General features: G+C 39.3%; 3 protein-coding genes across 3 annotated transcripts; all 3 read right to left on the bottom strand.

Moving 5' to 3' along the window:
* Window positions 1-2079: 2079 nt before the first annotated feature.
* Window positions 2080-5335, bottom strand: LOC149268237 (uncharacterized). The gene has a single exon (XM_089476163.1). It carries the CDS (start codon window positions 5333-5335, stop codon window positions 3851-3853), a length of 1485 nt encoding a protein of 494 aa, XP_089332289.1. The 3' UTR covers window positions 2080-3850.
* Window positions 5336-10961: 5626 nt separating this feature from the next.
* On the bottom strand, window positions 10962-13779 carry LOC149268236 (uncharacterized). The gene is made up of 2 exons (XM_089473643.1): window positions 13750-13779; window positions 10962-11820 (listed from the first exon to the last, which is right to left on the bottom strand). The coding sequence occupies exons 1-2, from the start codon at window positions 13777-13779 to the stop codon at window positions 10966-10968; spliced, it is 885 nt and encodes a 294-aa protein (XP_089329769.1). The 3' UTR covers window positions 10962-10965.
* Window positions 12484-18071, bottom strand: LOC149268235 (uncharacterized). Its single transcript, XM_089476162.1, has 2 exons — window positions 13261-18071; window positions 12484-13193 (listed from the first exon to the last, which is right to left on the bottom strand). Exon 1 carries the CDS (start codon window positions 17874-17876, stop codon window positions 16386-16388), a length of 1491 nt encoding a protein of 496 aa, XP_089332288.1. The 5' UTR covers window positions 17877-18071; the 3' UTR covers window positions 12484-13193; window positions 13261-16385.
* Window positions 18072-21531: the final 3460 nt, after the last annotated feature.

Raw genomic sequence — 21531 nt, 5'->3', positions numbered from 1 at the left:
AAAGATTTAGTTGTGCGCCGATGCAAAGATTTAGTTGTGCGCCGATGCAAAGATTTGGTTGTGCGCCGATGTATAGATTTAGTTGTGCGTCGATGCAAAGATTTAGTTGTGCGCCGATGCAAAGATTTAGTTGTGCGCCGCAATTGCACTTTGGCAAAAAAAAAAATTAAAATTTTTTGCTGGGTGCCAAACCTGCAAAGAGGTTTGTGCGAAATGATTTTAGGCCTCATTCTGACTTATGGAAATGCCACTACTTTCTCCTTACCGAATTCATTAGTTTGGCACTTGCACAAAAGAAATAGTACTTTCACTTTAAAATTTTTCTTTAATTTTCAAATTAACTTTACACTATTTCATAGTGTGATTTTTGCACAACCTTTTCAGTCGGTGGTTGAGATTGGAAAAGAAAGAGGAAAATATGGCCGATCCCATGAAGCGACAAGTCATCGCTTGGGAACAGTTTTTTATGGCCTGGCTGAGAATGACAATTTCTCCTGTTATTACTGGAGATTCGGGATTGCCACATCCGTGATCTCGTTCAACTATGCTAAGCCACTATGCTCAGCGCACTGCCTACTTTTAGGCTGTTTCTTTTTTTCCTCTATTCCAGCGCCACTACAAGACCCCCCGACCAAAATCACACTATAGGGTGATTCGCGCTGGACTCTGCGATTATTGTTTTAGGTCTTTTGCATGGTATTTACCAATCAAGCGACCCTGCAAATCTTCAATTTCGTAATAACTATTGCCAAGTTTTTTTTTAATTCTTGCCATTACGAAGTTCGGAGCTAGTTTCGCATTAAAACCCTGTACGAAATTACTTTGTTGAAAATTACGCCTGTAAACTTCTTGACCTACCACAAACGAAACATCTCGTTTCGATTACGTTGTTGTTGCATGCAATCCTTTGCCCTGTCGCGTATAAGATCAAATGAATCTTCACGATTAAATCGAATAGCGCGATCTTCTAAGAAGTTTAAATTACGTAGCAGTTTGTACGTGGATGCATTGGTCACCATATTTTGGCCAAAGGCGATTCGATAAGGGCTTGTGCCGATAGCCGAATGCACGTCTGAACGCAGAGCGCAACAGATAGAGCTTAGATCAGCGGCCCAATCTTTTTGGTCAGGTGCAATATATGACTTTATTGCTGCTATCACCGATCGGTTGACTCGCTCCGAAGCATTTGCTTGTGGGGAATAAACGGCCGTATATGTATGGTTAACTCCATACTTTTGTAATAATACGTTGAACAACTGAGAGTTGAACTGTACACCGTTGTCAGAGACTATAGTTTCAGGAACTCCGAAGCAATGAAACAAGTCCTGCTCTAAATAGTCTGTGATGGCGTCGGCAGTCAAATTTTTTACGGGTTTCAAAAAGGGGAATTTCGACATATGGTCTAAAACAACAAAGACTCCTATATTCCCGGTGCGACTTCGCGGATATGGACCTAGAAAGTCAATATAAAGTTTTTGGAACACGCATTGCGTTGAGCCCGATTTTCCTAAGGGTGGACGTAGTGTGTAATTTGGGTGCTTGTTGCACTTACAACTCTCGCAATTATTAACGAATTTTTTTACATCTACTACCATTTTCGGCCAATAAAGATAGCGGCGCAGCTTATTTAGCATCTTGTTTATGCCTGGGTGAGAGGCTAGTGGAGGCTCGTGGGCCTTCTTAAGGACTTCTGGAACCAGCGATTGGGGAACCCAAAGTTTCCAACACAGATCATCGGCTACTTTCTCACCCGACGCGTGATCGGCTCTCCGATATATATAATCGTCAACTACCTTTACATCTGGTGATCTAGATTGATTGGCTAATATTTTGGCTTTCAGTTCTAGATAGTCAGATGTCTTAAAATGAACCGAGTCGAGATCCACGAGACAATCGGCTGAAATTGCAGACACATCTTCTGTGTACACTCGTGATAAAGCATCTGGCACAATGTTTTGACTGCCTTTTCTATGGACTATTTTAAAATCAAAACCCTGAAGTTTTAAAGCCCACCTTGTTAACCGAGAACTCAAGTCAGTTTGAGACATGAGCCATTTTAGAGAAGCATGATCTGTGACTACAGAAAATTCTTGTCCTTCAACATAAGCTCTAAATTTTTGTATCGCTAAAATAGCTGCCAGACATTCTTTTTCCGTTACGGAATAATTCCTTTGACAACGGTTAAGTTTACGAGACATAAAAGCCACCGGTACCTCTTCATTATTGTCTGTTACCTGGACTAACACAGCACCAACACCTGTATGGCTGGCATCGCAGTGTATAGAGAATGGTCTGTCAAAATTTGGACTATGCAAAACTGGAGCCGTACTAAGCTGCTCCTTGAGTTCTTCGAACGCTTTTTGAGCTGATTCACCCCATACAAATTTTTGTCTGTGTTTCAACGTGTCTGTTATAGGGGATGCAATGGTGGCATAGTTCTGAATAAATTTATTGTACCATCCCGTCATATCTAAAAACCGCCTAACTTATTTGACTGACCTCGGGACTGGGAATTCTGTAATAGATACAATTTTATCTGGGTCTGTGCTAACTGTGCCATTGCCAATCACATGACCTAAATATTTCACCTCTTTGAGACAGAAATTACTTTTCTCAATATTGATGGTCAAACCTGCTGTTTTTATGTGACTTGCCAACTCTTTTAGGACATTTAGATGCCGTTCGAAAGTATCTGAAACTACCAACAATTCATCTAAATAGATAGAAACTTCACGACGCAGATTAGTGGGTATTATTCTATCCATCAACTTCGACATTGTCTGTGGAGCATTACAAAGCCCAAAAGGCATAACAGTGTATTGATACAACGGCCTACCAGGTACGCTAAATGCGGTTTTATCGCGTGACTTCGGCTCTAGTGGAATTTGCCAGAAAGCATCTTTTAAATCTAAGCTGGCTATGAATTCAGCTTTTGGTAGCCTACTAAGAATACCATCAATGAACGGCATAGGATATGCATCCTTAACGGTAACCGCATTAACACTCCTGCTATCTAAACACAAACGAATCTTTCCTGGTTTGCGAACTAACACAACTGGAGAGGACCAAGCGCTTTGTGACTCCTCTATCACGCCTAATTTAAGCATTCTGTCCAGCTCTTCATACATTAACTTTTCTACTGCTGGTGAAACTGGATAATGACGTTGCTTAATTGGAGCGGCTCCGGCGACATTAATCTCATGCGAAAGAAGAGTTGTTCGTCCCAAGCCCAGTTTAGCAAAAGAAGGGAACATGTTAACGTGTTGCAGCAGCAATTGATGCTGCGTGACTGTAAGTGGCTTTAGGTTGCGATCCTCTAAAGAAGACAAATTATTGACTGTGGGCACCACCTCCAGTGGAAGAAGATTAAATTGGGTCCAAAAATCTATCCCTAAATATAAATCTTGAGATAAGGAGGATACTATATAAAATGTCAACATTCTAGTTTCATTTTTAAATTTGTTTTCTGTAGTGATTTTGCCTATTATATTCTGCGCCTTGCCATCTGCAGTACGTACAGATGAATTCAGAGGCTTAAATACAATATTTGAATTAAGAACATGATTACAAAATTCACCAGCAATACAGCTTATGGAAGCTCCTGTGTCCATTAGGCCAGTAATACTCTTTCCTAATAAACTAACATTTGCATATGGCCTAATATCTTGAGCGTTTGCTATCACAGCTAACATTAGCTGCTTCTGCTCTATCTTATGACGTTTTTTTGCTGAGATGCGACGTAGTTGAGAGCGAGATTTGGAGCTTATTTGTGAGTGTATTGTTTCGGAATGGGCATCATAAAGTTGTGAGGTCGTAATTGGGTCGTTGGTATAGTCAACGGATTGAAAATCTATGTGTTGGTTGATGTCGACTTCATTTGTTTGCGTGCACTGGTCGACGGTGCACGGGCTGACAAGTTTTTTGAATGCTTGTTGCATTTCATGCACGAAGGCTTATACGTGTCGGGTTTGCCACAACCATAACAAAATACTCGACGTTCCGCTGTACAATCTTGGTACCTGTGCCTTGTCGCATTACAGTTCCAGCACAGTAAATTTACTGCTGATACTTCTGGACTGTCTACGTCCTCATCCGAAGACTCGCGTTCTATTGCCATTCCATTTACTGAGCGACGTGGCATAGGTATAGGATGCGGCCTATTAACTAATGGCTTGCCAATCGTTTGCAAGAAAATTTCGCGCGTGCGCACCAAATGGCGTAGCTGAGCAACTCTTTCAATTCTCTCATAAAGAAGTTCATGCTGAATTTTAGGGAGCAAATTATTACGGAGAATTTGGAGTAGAGATAACTCACGCAAGGGACTCGAAAGTTTGTCCGCAAGTGATACGATGGCCTCATGGAACTCATCGAAGGGCTCGCCTATCTTTTGCTTACGCCTATCGATAGCAGCTCGGATATGAAGGTCAGTTCTATCGTCATTAAATTGCTCTCTAAGTGCAAAACAAAGTTCTTGCCAGCGAATCGCAGGCACACTTTTGTGATAGCGCCAAAACCAATCACTCGCACTACCATCAAAGAGGTTGCTAACGTATCTAGACAACAGCTCAAAATTGCCTTCTAGAGTCTGATGCGTAAGAGCTTCAGTTCGATAAATGAAATCTTCTACTGACAAGGCCGTTTTGCCATTGAAACGTACCTTCCAATTTGAAATAATTTGGCTGATGCGATCTGGTCGCAAATCCGTTCCTAATGACGTGAATCTATTGTTTGAATGGGTGCCAGATATAGTTGAGGCTGGTTGAAACTCTTGTTGGCCGAGATTGCTGGTATTATCTTGCACTGGCAGTATGGGACTGCGACTTGTATGCGGCTCTGCGGATGATGAAAGCAGTTTCTGGAAGCCACTCTCTATCACCTGCGACAACGTCTCACTTTGCCTCAAAGAAATCTGAGCTATCAACTCGGTTTGCCGAAGTGAAGCGGCAGAAATGGCGTCAGCTATCATTGTAGCCAAGTCTGGAGTAAGTGTGGGCGCCACTAAAGGAACCAAGACTGGTGACGAGATATCACCTTCAGACATATTGGAGGTTACTGTCTTTCTTGCCTGAGTTTTGGTTGCTGCATTCGACCCTGATGGCTTATCCATTGAAGATTCTGTGCTGACGGCAACACTCTGTAAACACAACGACTGTTTACAAACTGGACAAACTGTCTTATTAGCTATCTTAGTGTTAAAACACGATTGATGAAAGGTATGGCCACAACTTGTTTTAAATAGCTGGCTTTCGTTAATAATAGATTCTGTACAAATAAAACAGTTTATGATAGGCTCGTCAGGCCGGGATAAATTTTCGCTACTACGCGTTAAAGGCATTTTCTAATCGATATAAATAATAACTAGATAGCAAGCAGATGACAAGTAATTCAAAAAAACTTAACTGACTACTAATAAGTAGGAATATACAGCATTAATTAATAACTCCCAATAGAAAACAAACAAAAAAAATAGAACAAAAAATAATAATAAAATCAAACAAAAAATAAACTCGCAAAACGGTAACTGCAAAAAAATAAAGCTAATAAGTAAACCAAATCCAAAAGAATAATTCAATTACATACGATTTTGGGATACCATGCGAACACATCCAATAGACAAAGTTAGCCAGGCACATAGGTGCTATGAAAGTAGAAAATTTTAGTAAAGAGAACAACACGAAACAGAAGCAAAAATGACATAAACCATAGTCATGACTAAAATTATAGTCATTAAGGCGGCGATACCACAAATTCGTTGCGCGGAGGATAATAGATCGTGTCCATTGAAATCCACATCCAGCTACAAGAATATGTAATATTAGGTACGCACGTTCCTTTTAATAAACTGGAATGCATTATTGCTTTTGTATGCACTTTGCTAAAGTGGACCGAGACACATCGAAGAGATAAAACAAATCAGCTGATAATGACTTGCATCGATTGTTGTCGGGGCTGCCGGACTAATCGGGCCCCACGTTGGGCGCCAAAATAAATATATGATTTTAAAATTAATTCTGTAACGAGTTACATTATCAAGCGCAGATGGTGGAATAGGAGGATTAGAGCAGTGCACGCGCTGGATCCGGCCAATGGGTCATCGGGAGAAGGGAAGGGGTAAGAAGAGGGGAACTGCGACTCCTAGCGCTGCCAAGATATATTTATTAATAAAAATCGCGTGCAAACGATTATCTTCGGCCACTTGCTTAGAAGAGAGAAAAGAAGAGCGAGAGAGATAGAGATAGAACAGATTTAGACACACACCAACATACCTGTCCAAGCTGGGTCTCGCTGCGCAAGCAAATATGTGCCTGCTCAGCGAAAGTCGGCCTTTGATATTAAGGCGACCGACCGTGCCCACCCTACCTTGATCGCTGGCTACCTGCCTATATTGTCAGCGACCCCATTCCCAGCTAGGAGAGCTAAAAACCTATAGAAACGCGCCGCATGGCCCCAAAATAATTAAACTTAATTATACTTCATTAGATTTAATATAAACAAAATAACTATACATATGTAAATAGTGGTTTTGGGCATAGAGAATACGAGATTATAAACAGACGAAAAAGAAAGCTTTCGGGGAGCTTTTTCTCTCCGCCTTAAACCAGCTGATCGAAATGAGGAAGGTAGAAGTGGATAGAGATTAAAATTTATGCATTATGTTCTTTCTTTTTAATGCAGCGGGTGTTAAAAAAAAAACGCTGACTGATACGAAAAAATAAATATGGAATTGGTTAAATTTATAATGCAGCTCCACTTACTGTGCTGTCCCGCGATGAAAGCGCTTCCATTTCGGTTGGGCGGCAAGCTGTGCTAACAAAAAAATGTATATGCAACTACAAAAAAAAAAAATATAATGCATAAAATACGAATGGGAAATGTTCATCGGGAGGAGGTTAAGCTTATTGACTAATGTTAATTTTAAATTATTCTACTATTTAACTATTATATTATATTCATGGTGAAATAAAAAAAAAAGAAAAAAAAAATTAACTCGGTGCCTATAATACAAATTAGTACATCAATATTCGCCAAAAGTGGGACTTCTTAAATAAAAAAGGCAATGATTATTGTGCAACAGGTGCAGGTGCGGAGATATATGTATGATGCGGTATTCTGCAGCACTGCTTATATTTGGTTGTGCGCAGATGCAAAGATTTAGTTGTGCGCCGATGCAAAGATTTAGTTGTGCGCCGATGCAAAGATTTGGTTGTGCGCCGATGTAAAGATTTAGTTGTGCGCCGCAATAGCACTTTGGCAAAAAAAATTAAAATTTTTTGCTGGGTGCCAAACCTGCAAAGAGGTTTGTGCGAAATGATTTTAGGCCTCATTCTGACTTATGGAAATGCCACTACTTTCTCCTTACCGAATTCATTAGTTTGGCACTTGCACAAAAGAAATAGTACTTTCACTTTAAAATTTTTCTTTAATTTTCAAATTAACTTTACACTATTTCATAGTGTGATTTTTGCACAACCTTTTCAGTCGGTGGTTGAGATTGGAAAAGAAAGAGGAAAATATGGCCGATCCCATGAAGCGACAAGTCATCGCTTGGGAACAGTTTTTTATGGCCTGGCTGAGAATGACAATTTCTCCTGTTATTACTGGAGATTCGGGATTGCCACATCCGTGATCTCGTTCAACTATGCTAAGCCACTATGCTCAGCGCACTGCCTACTTTTAGGCTGTTTCTTTTTTTCCTCTATTCCAGCGCCACTACAAGACCCCCCGACCAAAATCACACTATAGGGTGATTCGCGCTGGACTCTGCGATTATTGTTTTAGGTCTTTTGCATGGTATTTACCAATCAAGCGACCCTGCAAATCTTCAATTTCGTAATAACTATTGCCAAGTTTTTTTTTAATTCTTGCCTTTACGAAGTTCGGAGCTAGTTTCGCATTAAAACCCTGTACGAAATTACTTTGTTGAAAATTACGCTTGTAAACTTCTTGACCTACCACAAACGAAACATCACGACAGCGCATATTATAGATATTCTCGTTTCGATTACGTTGTTGTTGCATGCAATCCTTTGCCCTGTCGCGTATAAGATCAAATGAATCTTCACGATTAAATCGAATAGCGCGATCTTCTAAGAAGTTTAAATTACGTAGCAGTTTGTACGTGGATGCATTGGTCACCATATTTTGGCCAAAGGCGATTCGATAAGGGCTTGTGCCGATAGCCGAATGCACGTCTGAACGCAGAGCGCAACAGATAGAGCTTAGATCAGCGGCCCAATCTTTTTGGTCAGGTGCAATATATGACTTTATTGCTGCTATCACCGATCGGTTGACTCGCTCCGAAGCATTTGCTTGTGGGGAATAAACGGCCGTATATGTATGGTTAACTCCATACTTTTGTAATAATACGTTGAACAACTGAGAGTTGAACTGTACACCGTTGTCAGAGACTATAGTTTCAGGAACTCCGAAGCAATGAAACAAGTCCTGCTCTAAATAGTCTGGCGTCGGCAGTCAAATTTTTTACGGGTTTCAAAAAGGGGAATTTCGACATATGGTCTAAAACAACAAAGACTCCTATATTCCCGGTGCGACTTCGCGGATATGGACCTAGAAAGTCAATATAAAGTTTTTGGAACACGCATTGCGTTGAGCCCGATTTTCCTAAGGGTGGACGTAGTGTGTAATTTGGGTGCTTGTTGCACTTACAAGTCTCGCAATTATTAACGAATTTTTTTACATCTACTACCATTTTCGGCCAATAAAGATAGCGGCGCAGCTTATCTAGCATCTTGTTTATGCCTGGGTGAGAGGCTAGTGGAGGCTCGTGGGCCTTCTTAAGGACTTCTGGAACCAGCGATTGGGGAACCCAAAGTTTCCAACACAGATCATCGGCTACTTTCTCACCCGACGCGTGATCGGCTCTCCGATATATATAATCGTCAACTACCTTTACATCTGGTGATCTAGATTGATTGGCTAATATTTTGGCTTTCAGTTCTAGATAGTCAGATGTCTTAAAATGAACCGAGTCGAGATCCACGAGACAATCGGCTGAAATTGCAGACACATCTTCTGTGTACACTCGTGATAAAGCATCTGGCACAATGTTTTGACTGCCTTTTCTATGGACTATTTTAAAATCAAAACCCAGAAGTTTTAAAGCCCACCTTGCTAACCGAGAACTCAAGTCAGTTTGAGACATGAGCCATTTTAGAGAAGCATGATCTGTGACTACAGAAAATTCTTGTCCTTCAACATAAGCTCTAAATTTTTGTATCGCTAAAATAGCTGCCAGATATTCTTTTTCCGTTACGGAATAATTCCTTTGACAACGGTTAAGTTTACGAGACATAAAAGCCACCGGTACCTCTTCATTATTGTCTGTTACCTGGACTAACACAGCACCAACACCTGTATGGCTGGCATCGCAGTGTATAGAGAATGGTCTGTCAAAATTTGGACTATGCAAAACTGGAGCCGTACTAAGCTGCTCCTTGAGTTCTTCGAACGCTTTTTGAGCTGATTCACCCCATACAAATTTTTGTCTGTGTTTCAACGTGTCTGTTATAGGGGATGCAATGGTGGCATAGTTCTGAATAAATTTATTGTACCATCCCGTCATATCTAAAAACCGCCTAACTTATTTGACTGACCTCGGGACTGGGAATTCTGTAATAGATACAATTTTATCTGGGTCTGTGCTAACTGTGCCATTGCCAATCACATGACCTAAATATTTCACCTCTTTGAGACAGAAATTACTTTTCTCAATATTGATGGTCAAACCTGCTGTTTTTATGTGACTTGCCAACTCTTTTAGGACATTTAGATGCCGTTCGAAAGTATCTGAAACTACCAACAAGTCATCTAAATAGATAAAAACTTCACGACGCAGATTAGTGGGTATTATTCTATCCATCAACTTCGACATTGTCTGTGGAGCATTACAAAGCCCAAAAGGCATAACAGTGTATTGATACAACGGCCTACCAGGTACGCTAAATGCGGTTTTATCGCGTGACTTCGGCTCTAGTGGAATTTGCCAGAAAGCATCTTTTAAATCTAAGCTGGCTATGAATTCAGCTTTTGGTAGCCTACTAAGAATACCATCAATGAACGGCATAGGATATGCATCCTTAACGGTAGCCGCATTAACACTCCTGCTATCTAAACACAAACGAATCTGTCCTGGTTTGCGAACTAACACAACTGGAGAGGACCAAGCGCTTTGTGACTCCTCTATCACGCCTAATTTAAGCATTCTGTCCAGCTCTTCATACATTAACTTTTCTACTGCTGGTGAAACTGGATAATGACGTTGCTTAATTGGAGCGGCTCCGGCGACATTAATCTCATGCGAAAGAAGAGTTGTTCGTCCCAAGCCCAGTTTAGCAAAAGAAGGGAACATGTTAACGTGTTGCAGCAGCAATTGATGCTGCGTGACTGTAAGTGGCTTTAGGTTGCGATCCTCTAAAGAAGACAAATTATTAACTGTGGGCACCACCTCCAACGGAAGAGGATTAAATTGGGTCCAAAAATCTATCCCTAAATATAAATCTTGAGATAAGGAGGATACTATATAAAATGTCAACATTCTAGTTTCATTTTTAAATTTGTTTTCTGTAGTGATTTTGCCTATTATATTCTGCGCCTTGCCATCTGCAGTACGTACAGATGAATTCAGAGGCTTAAATACAATATTTGAATTAAGAACATGATTACAAAATTCACCAGCAATACAGCTTTTGGAAGCTCCTGTGTCCATTAGGCCAGTAATACTCTTTCCTAATAAACTAACATTTGCATATGGCCTAATATCTTGAGCGTTTGCTATCACAGCTAACATTAGCTGCTTCTGCTCTATCTTATGACGTTTTTTTGCTGAGATGCGACGTAGTTGAGAGCGAGATTTGGAGCTTATTTGTGTGTGTATTGTTTCGGAATGGGCATCATAAAGTTGTGAGGTCGTAATTGGGTCGTTGGTATAGTCAACGGATTGAAAATCTATGTGTTGGTTGATGTCGACTTCATTTGTTTGCGTGCACTGGTCGACGGTGCACGGGTACAGTTCCAGCACAGTAAATTTACTGCTGATACTTCTGGACTGTCTACGTCCTCATCCGAAGACTCGCGCTCTATTGCCATTCCATTTACTGAGCGACGTGGCATAGGTATAGGATGCGGCCTATTAACTAATGGCTTGCCAATCGTTTGCAAGAAAATTTCGCGCGTGCGCACCAAATGGCGTAGCTGAGCAACTCTTTCAATTCTCTCATAAAGAAGTTCATGCTGAATTTTAGGGAGCAAATTATTACGGAGAATTTGGAGTAGAGATAACTCACGCAAGGGACTCGAAAGTTTGTCCGCAAGTGATACGATGGCCTCATGGAACTCATCGAAGGGCTCGCCTTTCTTTTGCTTACGCCTATCGATAGCAGCTCGGATATGAAGGTCAGTTCTATCATCATTAAATTGCTCTCTAAGTGCAAAACAAAGTTCTTGCCAGCGAATCGCAGGCACACTTTTGTGATAGCGCCAAAACCAATCACTCGCACTACCATCAAAGAGGTTGCTAACGTATCTAGACAACAGCTCAAAATTGCCTTCTAGAGTCTGATGCGTAAGAGCTTCAGTTCGATAAATGAAATCTTCTACTGACAAGGCCGTTTTGCCATTGAAACGTACCTTCCAATTTGAAATAATTTGGCTGATGCGATCTGGTCGCAAATCCGTTCCTAATGACGTGAATCTATTGTTTGAATGGGTGCCAGATATAGTTGAGGCTGGTTGAAACTCTTGTTGGCCGAGATTGCTGGTATTATCTTGCACTGGCAGTATGGGACTGCGACTTGTATGCGGCTATGCGGATGATGAAAGCAGTTTCTGGAAGCCACTCTCTATCACCTGCGACAACGTCTCACTTTGCCTCAAAGAAATCTGAGCTATCAACTCGGTTTGCCGAAGTGAAGCGGCAGAAATGGCGTCAGCTATCATTGTAGCCAAGTCTGGAGTAAGTGTGGGCGCCACTAAAGGAACCAAGACTGGTGACGAGATATCACCTTCAGACATATTGGAGGTTACTGTCTTTCTTGCCTGAGATCTAGTTTTGGTTGCTGCATTCGACCCTGATGGCTTATCCATTGAAGATTCTGTGCTGACGGCAACACTCTGTAAACGCAACGACTGTTTACAAACTGGACAAACTGTCTTATTAGCTATCTTAGTGTTAAAACACGATTGATGAAAGGTATGGCCACAACTTGTTTTAAATAGCTGGCTTTCGTTAATAATAGATTCTGTACAAATAAAACAGTTTATGATAGGCTCGTCAGGCCGGGATAAATTTTCGCTACTACGCGTTAAAGGCATTTTCTAATCGATATAAATAATAACTAGATAGCAAGCAGATGACAAGTAATTCAAAAAAACTTAACTGACTACTAATAAGTCGGAATATACAGCATTAATTAATAACTCCCAATAGAAAACAAACAAAAAAAATAGAACAAAAAATAATAATAAAATCAAACAAAAATAAACTCGCAAAACGGTAACTGCAAAAAAATAAAGCTAATAAGTAAACCAAATCCAAAAGAATAATTCAATTACATACGATTTTGGGATACCATGCGAACACATCCAATAGACAAAGTTAGCCAGGCACATAGGTGCTATGAAAGTAGAAAATTTTAGTAAAGAGAACAACACGAAACAGAAGCAAAAATGACATAAACCATAGTCATGACTAAAATTATAGTCATTAAGGCGGCGATACCACAAATTCGTTGCGCGGAGGATAATAGATCGTGTCCATTGAAATCCACATCCAGCTACAAGAATATGTAATATTAGGTACGCACGTTCCTTTTAATAAACTGGAATGCATTATTGCTTTTGTATGCACTTTGCTAAAGTGGACCGAGACACATCGAAGAGATAAAACAAATCAGCTGATAATGACTTGCATCGATTGTTGTCGGGGCTGCCGGACTAATCGGGCCCCACGTTGGGCGCCAAAATAAATATATGATTTTAAAATTAATTCTGTAACGAGTTACATTATCAAGCGCAGATGGTGGAATAGGAGGATTAGAGCAGTGCACGCGCTGGATCCGGCCAATGGGTCATCGGGAGAAGGGAAGGGGTAAGAAGAGGGGAACTGCGACTCCTAGCGCTGCCAAGATATATTTATTAATAAAAATCGCGTGCAAACGATTATCTTCGGCCACTTGCTTAGAAGAGAGAAAAGAAGAGCGAGAGAGATAGAGATAGAACAGATTTAGACACACACCAACATACCTGTCCAAGCTGGGTCTCGCTGCGCAAGCAAATATGTGCCTGCTCAGCGAAAGTCGGCCTTTGATATTAAGGCGACCGACCGTGCCCACCCTACCTTGATCGCTGGCTACCTGCCTATATTGTCAGCGACCCCATTCCCAGCTAGGAGAGCTAAAAACCTATAGAAACGCGCCGCATGGCCCCAAAATAATTAAACTTAATTATACTTCATTAGATTTAATATAAACAAAATAACTATACATATGTAAATAGTGGTTTTGGGCATAGAGAATACGAGATTATAAACAGACGAAAAAGAAAGCTTTCGGGGAGCTTTTTCTCTCCGCCTTAAACCAGCTGATCGAAATGAGGAAGGTAGAAGTGGATAGAGATTAAAATTTATGCATTATGTTCTTTCTTTTTAATGCAGCGGGTGTTAAAAAAAAAACGCTGACTGATACGAAAAAATAAATATGGAATTGGTTAAATTTATAATGCAGCTCCACTTACTGTGCTGTCCCGCGATGAAAGCGCTTCCATTTCGGTTGGGCGGCAAGCTGTGCTAACAAAAAAATGTATATGCAACTACAAAAAAAAAATATAATGCATAAAATACGAATGGGAAATGTTCATCGGGAGGAGGTTAAGCTTATTGACTAATGTTAATTTTAAATTATTCTACTATTTAACTATAATATTATATTCATGGTGAAATAAAAAAAAAAGAAAAAAAAAATTAACTCGGTGCCTATAATACAAATTAGTACATCAATATTCGCCAAAAGTGGGACTTCTTAAATAAAAAAGGCAATGATTATTGTGCAACAGGTGCAGGTGCGGAGATATATGTATGATTCTGCAGCACTGCTTATATTTGGTTGTGCGCAGATGCAAAGATTTAGTTGTGCGCCGATGCAAAGATTTAGTTGTGCGCCGATGCAAAGATTTGGTTGTGCGCCGATGTAAAGATTTAGTTGTGCGCCGCAATAGCACTTTGGCAAAAAAAATTAAAATTTTTTGCTGGGTGCCAAACCTGCAAAGAGGTTTGTGCAAACTGATTTTAGGCCTCATTCTGACTTATGGAAATGCCACTACTTTCTCCTTACCGAATTCATTAGTTTGGCACTTGCACAAAAGAAAGTACTTTCATTTTAAAATTTTTCTTTAATTTTCAAATTAACTTTACACTATTTCATAGTGTGATTTTTGCACAACCTTTTCAGTCGGTGGTTGAGATTGGAAAGAAAGAGGAAATATGGCCGATCCCATGAAGCGACAAGTCATCGCTTGGGAACAGTTTTTTATGGCCTGGCTGAGAATGACAATTTCTCCTGTTATTACTGGAGATTCGGGATTGCCACATCCGTGATCTCGTTCAACTATGCTAAGCCACTATGCTCAGCGCACTGCCTACTTTTAGGCTGTTTCTTTTTTTCCTCTATTCCAGCGCCACTACAAGACCCCCCGACCAAAATCACACTATAGGGTGATTCGCGCTGGACTCTGCGATTATTGTTTTAGGTCTTTTGCATGGTATTTACCAATCAAGCGACCCTGCAAATCTTCAATTTCGTAATAACTATTGCCAAGTTTTTTTTTTAATTCTTGCCTTTACGAAGTTCGGAGCTAGTTTCGCATTAAAACCCTGTACGAAATTACTTTGTTGAAAATTACGCTTGTAAACTTCTTGACCTACCACAAACGAAACATCACGACAGCGCATATTATAGATATTCTCGTTTCGATTACGTTGTTGTTGCATGCAATCCTTTGCCCTGTCGCGTATAAGATCAAATGAATCTTCACGATTAAGTCGAATAGCGCGATCTTCTAAGAAGTTTAAATTACGTAGCAGTTTGTACGTGGATGCATTGGTCACCATATTTTGGCCAAAGGCGATTCGATAAGGGCTTGTGCCGATAGCCGAATGCACGTCTGAACGCAGAGCGCAACAGATAGAGCTTAGATCAGCGGCCCAATCTTTTTGGTCAGGTGCAATATATGACTTTATTGCTGCTATCACCGATCGGTTGACTCGCTCCGAAGCATTTGCTTGTGGGGAATAAACGGCCGTATATGTATGGTTAACTCCATACTTTTGTAATAATACGTTGAACAACTGAGAGTTGAACTGTACACCGTTGTCAGAGACTATAGTTTCAGGAACTCCGAAGCAATGAAACAAGTCCTGCTCTAAATAGTCTGTGATGGCGTCGGCAGTCAAATTTTTTACGGGTTTCAAAAAGGGGAATTTCGACATATGGTCTAAAACAACAAAGACTCCTATATTCCCGGTGCGACTTCGCGGATATGGACCTAGAAAGTCAATATAAAGTTTTTGGAACACGTAGTGTGTAATTTGGGTGCTTGTTGCACTTACAACTCTCGCAATTATTAACGAATTTTTTTACATCTACTACCATTTTCGGCCAATAAAGATAGCGGCGCAGCTTATCTAGCATCTTGTTTATGCCTGGGTGAGAGGCTAGTAGAGGCTCGTGGGCCTTCTTAAGGACTTCTGGAACCAGCGATTGGGGAACCCAAAGTTTCCAAACCAGATCATCGGCTACTTTCTCACCCGACGCGTGATCGGCTCTCCGATATATATAATCGTCAACTACCTTTACATCTGGTGATCTAGATTGATTGGCTAATATTTTGGCTTTGAGTTCTAGATAGTCAGATGTCTTAAAATGAACCGAGTCGAGATCCACGAGACAATCGGCTGAAATTGCAGACACATCTTCTGTGTACACTCGTGAGTGTAGTGATTTTGCCTATTATATTCTGCGCCTTGCCATCTGCAGTACGTACAGATGAATTCAGAGGCTTAAATACAATATTTGAATTAAGAACATGATTACAAAATTCACCAGCAATACAGCTTATGGAAGCTCCTGTGTCCATTAGGCCAGTAATACTCTTTCCTAATAAACTAACATTTGCATATGGCCTAATATCTTGAGCGTTTGCTATCACAGCTAACATTAGCTGCTTCTGCTCTATCTTATGACGTTTTTTTGCTGAGATGCGACGTAGTTGAGAGCGAGATTTGGAGCTTATTTGTGTGTGTATTGTTTCGGAATGGGCATCATAAAGTTGTGAGGTCGTAATTGGGTCGTTGGTATAGTCAACGGATTGAAAATCTATGTGTTGGTTGATGTCGACTTCATTTGTTTGCGTGCACTGGTCGACGGTGCACGGGCTGACAAGTTTTTTGAATGCTTGTTGCATTTCATGCACGAAGGCTTATACGTGTCGGGTTTGCCACAACCATAACAAAATACTCGACGTTCCGCTGTACAATCTTGGTACCTGTGCCCTGTCGCATTACAGTTCCAGCACAGTAAATTTACTGCTGATACTTCTGGACTGTCTACGTCCTCATCCGAAGACTCGCGCTCCATTGCCATTCCATTTACTGAGCGACGTGGCATAGGTATAGGATGCGGCCTATTAACTAATGGCTTGCCAATCGTTTGCAAGAAAATTTCGCGCGTGCGCACCAAATGGCGTAGCTGAGCAACTCTTTCAATTCTCTCATAAAGAAGTTCATGCTGAATTTTAGGGAGCAAATTATTACGGAGAATTTGGAGTAGAGATAACTCACGCAAGGGACTCGAAAGTTTGTCCGCAAGTGATACGATGGCCTCATGGAACTCATCGAAGGGCTCGCCTATCTTTTGCTTACGCCTATCGATAGCAGCTCGGATATGAAGGTCAGTTCTATCGTCATTAAGTTGCTCTCTAAGTGCAAAACAAAGTTCTTGCCAGCGAATCGCAGGCACACTTTTGTGATAGCGCCAAAACCAATCACTCGCACTACCATCAAAGAGGTTGCTAACGTATCTAGACAACAGCTCAAAATTGCCTTCTAGAGTCTGATGCGTAAGAGCTTCAGTTCGATAAATGAAATCTTCTACTGACAAGGCCGCTTTGCCATTGAAACGTACCTTCCAATTTGAAATAATTTGGCTGATGCGATCTGGTCGCAAATCCGTTCCTAATGACGTGAATCTATTGTTTGAATGGGTGCCAGATATAGTTGAGGCTGGTTGAAACTCTTGTTGGCCGAGATTGCTGGTATTATCTTGCACTGGCAGTATGGGACTGCGACTTGTATGCGGCTCTGCGGATGATGAAAGCAGTTTCTGGAAGCCACTCTCTATCACCTGCGACAACGTCTCACTTTGCCTCAAAGAAATCTGAGCTATCAACTCGGTTTGCCGAAGTGAAGCGGCAGAAATGGCGTCAGCTATCATTGTAGCCAAGTCTGGAGTAAGTGTGGGCGCCACTAAAGGAACCAAGACTGGTGACGAGATATCACCTTCAGACATATTGGAGGTTACTGTCTTTCTTGCCTGAGATCTAGTTTTGGTTGCTGCATTCGACCCTGATGGCTTATCCATTGAAGATTCTGTGCTGACGGCAACACTCTGTAAACGCAACGACTGTTTACAAACTGGACAAACTGTCTTATTAGCTATCTTAGTGTTAAAACACGATTGATGAAAGGTATGGCCACAACTTGTTTTAAATAGCTGGCTTTCGTTAATAATAGATTCTGTACAAATAAAACAGTTTATGATAGGCTCGTCAGGCCGGGATAAATTTTCGCTACTACGCGTTAAAGGCATTTTCTAATCGATATAAATAATAACTAGATAGCAAGCAGATGACAAGTAATTCAAAAAAACTTAACTGACTACTAATATGTAGGAATATACAGCATTAATTAATAACTCCCAATAGAAAACAAACAAAAAAATAGAACAAAAAATAATAATAAAATCAAACAAAAAATAAACTCGCAAAACGGTAACTGCAAAAAAATAAAGCTAATAAGTAAACCAAATCCAAAAGAATAATTCAATTACATACGATTTTGGGATACCATGCGAACACATCCAATAGACAAAGTTAGCCAGGCACATAGGTGCTATGAAAGTAGAAAATTTTAGTAATGTAATAAAATGAACCTCTATTATCTTTGAGTTGTGGACAGCGAATGCTCTCCGTATTTTATTCAAATAAAGTCTTAGCCTAAAGTACATAAAGTTTACATAAAGAATTCTGTCGCTTATAGCAGCGGCAGAATGGGAGTATATAACATGCTGTATGTGTGTGTATATATGTTTGTATGCATATGCAGAAGGCATATATATTTAGCGTATAAGCTGCGGCGTGGACAAGAGCGTAACAATGCTTACGTTGCAGATCCCACGCTGCAGGCCAGTCTATACATAAGTGACCGATCATATTACGGCGCTTATGTATAGCTGTTATAATATAAGTAAAGCAACAAAGTGTTGCTATGTTGTGAGCATGATACTCTTACTTATATTTTAGGCATATATCAACTTCATATATTGTATACACTACAATACTGTGAGCATATGCTTATATGACATACAACATACTACACCTCCCCTTTTTAAAAAAAATAACGTAATATAATGTAGTTATTTAAAATAAAAATTATTATTAGTTTTTTTTTTGTTATGATGTATTCTTATGACAAAATATTTTAGGTGTTTACAAAAAATTTTTTTTTTTTTTTTTTAATTAATTAATTTTTGTTTCATAAATGTTTTTATTTTTTTTTTTTTTTGTGTATTATATGATATTTAGGGGGAAAAAAAAAGAATTTTCTCTTTTTTTTTTTGTAATTTTTGTATTTTTTACGTTAGTATTTCTATATATATATATATTGTGTTTAATTTGATCAATTGATTATTTTCGGATTTTGTTTTTTTTTGTTTTTAGTATATCAATATATAGGTTTGAAATAATCAAACAACCACTAATTTGGTTGGATTTTTTTTGAAAAATGAAAGAAAAACACTGCTTTTTTAAATCTTTTTTAGTCTATCCCTATGAACTTTCTGTGTTTTATTCTTACTATTTGTGTTTTTTATAACTATATTATTATTATTTTCTATACTAGTGACCTCAAATGGTCCTATATAAGCAGGCTCTAGCTTATGACCTGTTTCGTTTTTTAAATAGACCTTGTCTCCTATTTCTATTTTAAAATCTAATACTTTCTTATCATTTTCTTCTTTTTGTTTAATTTTATTGTTTTCTAAAAGTATTCGCGCTCTCTTATACGCGTGTTCTAGTCTAAACTTAACTTCTTTAGAATAATCTTCTATATTATATATAGGTTCTATGCTATTTACGCTATTAAATTGAATTGGTAGATTGTTCTGTCTACCAAATACTAATTCATATGGACAATAATTGTGAGTTACTGATGGTGTTGTGTTAAAACAATACACGAAATACTGTAACCATATGTCCCAATCAGTTTTATCTACTGATATATATGAACGAATGTACTCATTGAATGTCCTATGACTTCTTTCAACGGTACCTAATGTCTGATGATGGTGTGCTGTAGACGTTATGTTGTCTATTTTTAAATATTTGCACAGATCAGTTATAATAGAATTTTTGTATTCTGTTCCCATGTCCGTAATGAACGTCTTCATTGGACCGTACTTCAGAATAAAATCTTCAAATATAGCTTTGGCAACAGTTTTTGCGCTTTTGTTCGGAATTGGAATGGCTACTAAATATTTTGTTAAATCGCATATTAGCGTAACTGCGTATTCATTGCCATTTTCCGATCGTGGTAGTGGACCAATTGTGTCTACTATCACTCTGTCGAAAGCATATTGTGGTGTTTCAGTTATGATCATTGGTGATCTTGTATGTATTGTCGTTTTTGACATCAGGCATTTTGGACATTTCTTAATGTACTCTTTGATATGACGTGTCATATTTTTCCAATAATAATGTCTCTTTACTTTGGCCAAAGTTTTTGTAATGCCTGTATGACCTCCTTGTATTGGATCATCATGTAATGTAGACAAAATTGCTTCTTTTTCTTTTTCATTATTTATTATGGTCACCGGCTGGAGTAGCGCTACTCTTAAATTCTTTAATATATTATTGCCCATATTTTTAAAAGACTCTATTGAAATTGATTCAAAGATCTTTTCGCTCGGTGCCATTTTTAGTTTGCTGATTTTATATACCCCGGCTTGTCGTTCAAGCCTTTGGAAAAACTGACCTAAGTCGAGGATTCCATTGGAGTATAAATCGCTAACTGTAATTCTTGCTATAACTTTTTTTCCATGTTTCAATAAACATGTAGAATCTGTTAGTCGCAAGGTCACTACTTTTCGTACCTCGTCATTTGTGATGACTTCGTATACGTTGGGCTTAGAAGCTTGTTTTAGACTTTGCCTTGGCAATAGTCTCTCTTTATTATCTGCGCAGATATTGTTTTGTCTACTTTGTTGCCTGGTAGTGACTTTCAGGACTTTTTTGTTCATATCAATTAAATCGGATATTTTTATCCTAGATAAAGCGTCTGCTACAAAATTGTCTTTTCCTCTCAGATACTCTACCGTGAAATCGTATTCTTCTAACTCGAGTCGCATGCGTGTTAATTTTGAGCTTGGGTTTACCATAGAAAATAGGTATGTTAAAGGCCTGTGATCCGTTCTAACTGTGAAGTGTTTGCCATAAATATATGGTCGGAAATGTGTTATTGCCCAATGTATTGCTGCTAGTTCTTGTTCTGTAGTACTCTTATTGCTTTCACCTTTAGTGAATGTTCTTGATGCATATGCAACTGGGAGCTGGTGTCCATTATAGTTTTGAGTTAAAACTGCACCACATGCTTGTTTGCTTGCATCTGTGATTATGCAAAATTCTTTGCTAAAATCAGGGTACTGTAGTAGATTTGGTTGAACAAGTTTATTTTTTAGATATTGGAATGCTTTTTCACACTCTGTTGTCCATTCAAATGGGATATTCTTTTTACATAATCTTGTTATGTGCCGTGAATGTTCGGCGAAGTTTTGTATAAAACGTCTATAGTAATTGCAAAATGCAATGAATCTTCTAGCGCTGTCTGCGTCCGTAGGGACAGGATAATTATTAATGACATCAAATTTGCTGTCATCTGGTAAGATTCCTCTATCTGTGCATCTATGACCTAAGAATGTCACCTCGTGCATGAAAAATGAGCATTTTTCTGGATGTAGTTTCAGATTATGTTTTCTGCAAACATTGAAAACATCTGTCAAATTTTTAATCATATGTTGTTCAGAACAACCAATGACGATTAAATCATCCATGTAAAGGAAAGCTTGAGTGGCCTCTAGACCTGAGAATGCTATTGTCATCATTCTCTGAAAACAATTAGGCGCTATCTTTAGACCAAATGGTAATCGCGTAAAGCGATACGAACCATTGTTTGTCGAAAAGGACGTTATA

Source organism: Drosophila arizonae, chromosome X (assembly GCF_054131065.1).
Source record: "Drosophila arizonae isolate 15081-1271.41 chromosome X, UAZ_ARI_1.0, whole genome shotgun sequence".
In the NCBI taxonomy this organism is placed as follows: domain Eukaryota; kingdom Metazoa; phylum Arthropoda; class Insecta; order Diptera; family Drosophilidae; genus Drosophila; species Drosophila arizonae.
This window is presented reverse-complemented; position numbering and strand designations above follow the sequence as displayed.

Bases quoted from the DNA above. Each gene is read 5' to 3' on its own strand.
- LOC149268237 (XM_089476163.1), bottom strand. From the start codon at position 5,335: ATGCCTTTAACGCGTAGTAGCGAAAATTTATCCCGGCCTGACGAGCCT.
- LOC149268235 (XM_089476162.1), bottom strand. From the start codon at position 17,876: ATGCCTTTAACGCGTAGTAGCGAAAATTTATCCCGGCCTGACGAGCCT.
- LOC149268236 (XM_089473643.1), bottom strand. From the start codon at position 13,779: ATGGAAGCGCTTTCATCGCGGGACAGCACA. The intron at 11,821-13,749 runs GTAAGTGGAGCT...TCATCCGCATAG, and splicing joins TTTCATCGCGGGACAGCACA to CCGCATACAAGTCGCAGTCC.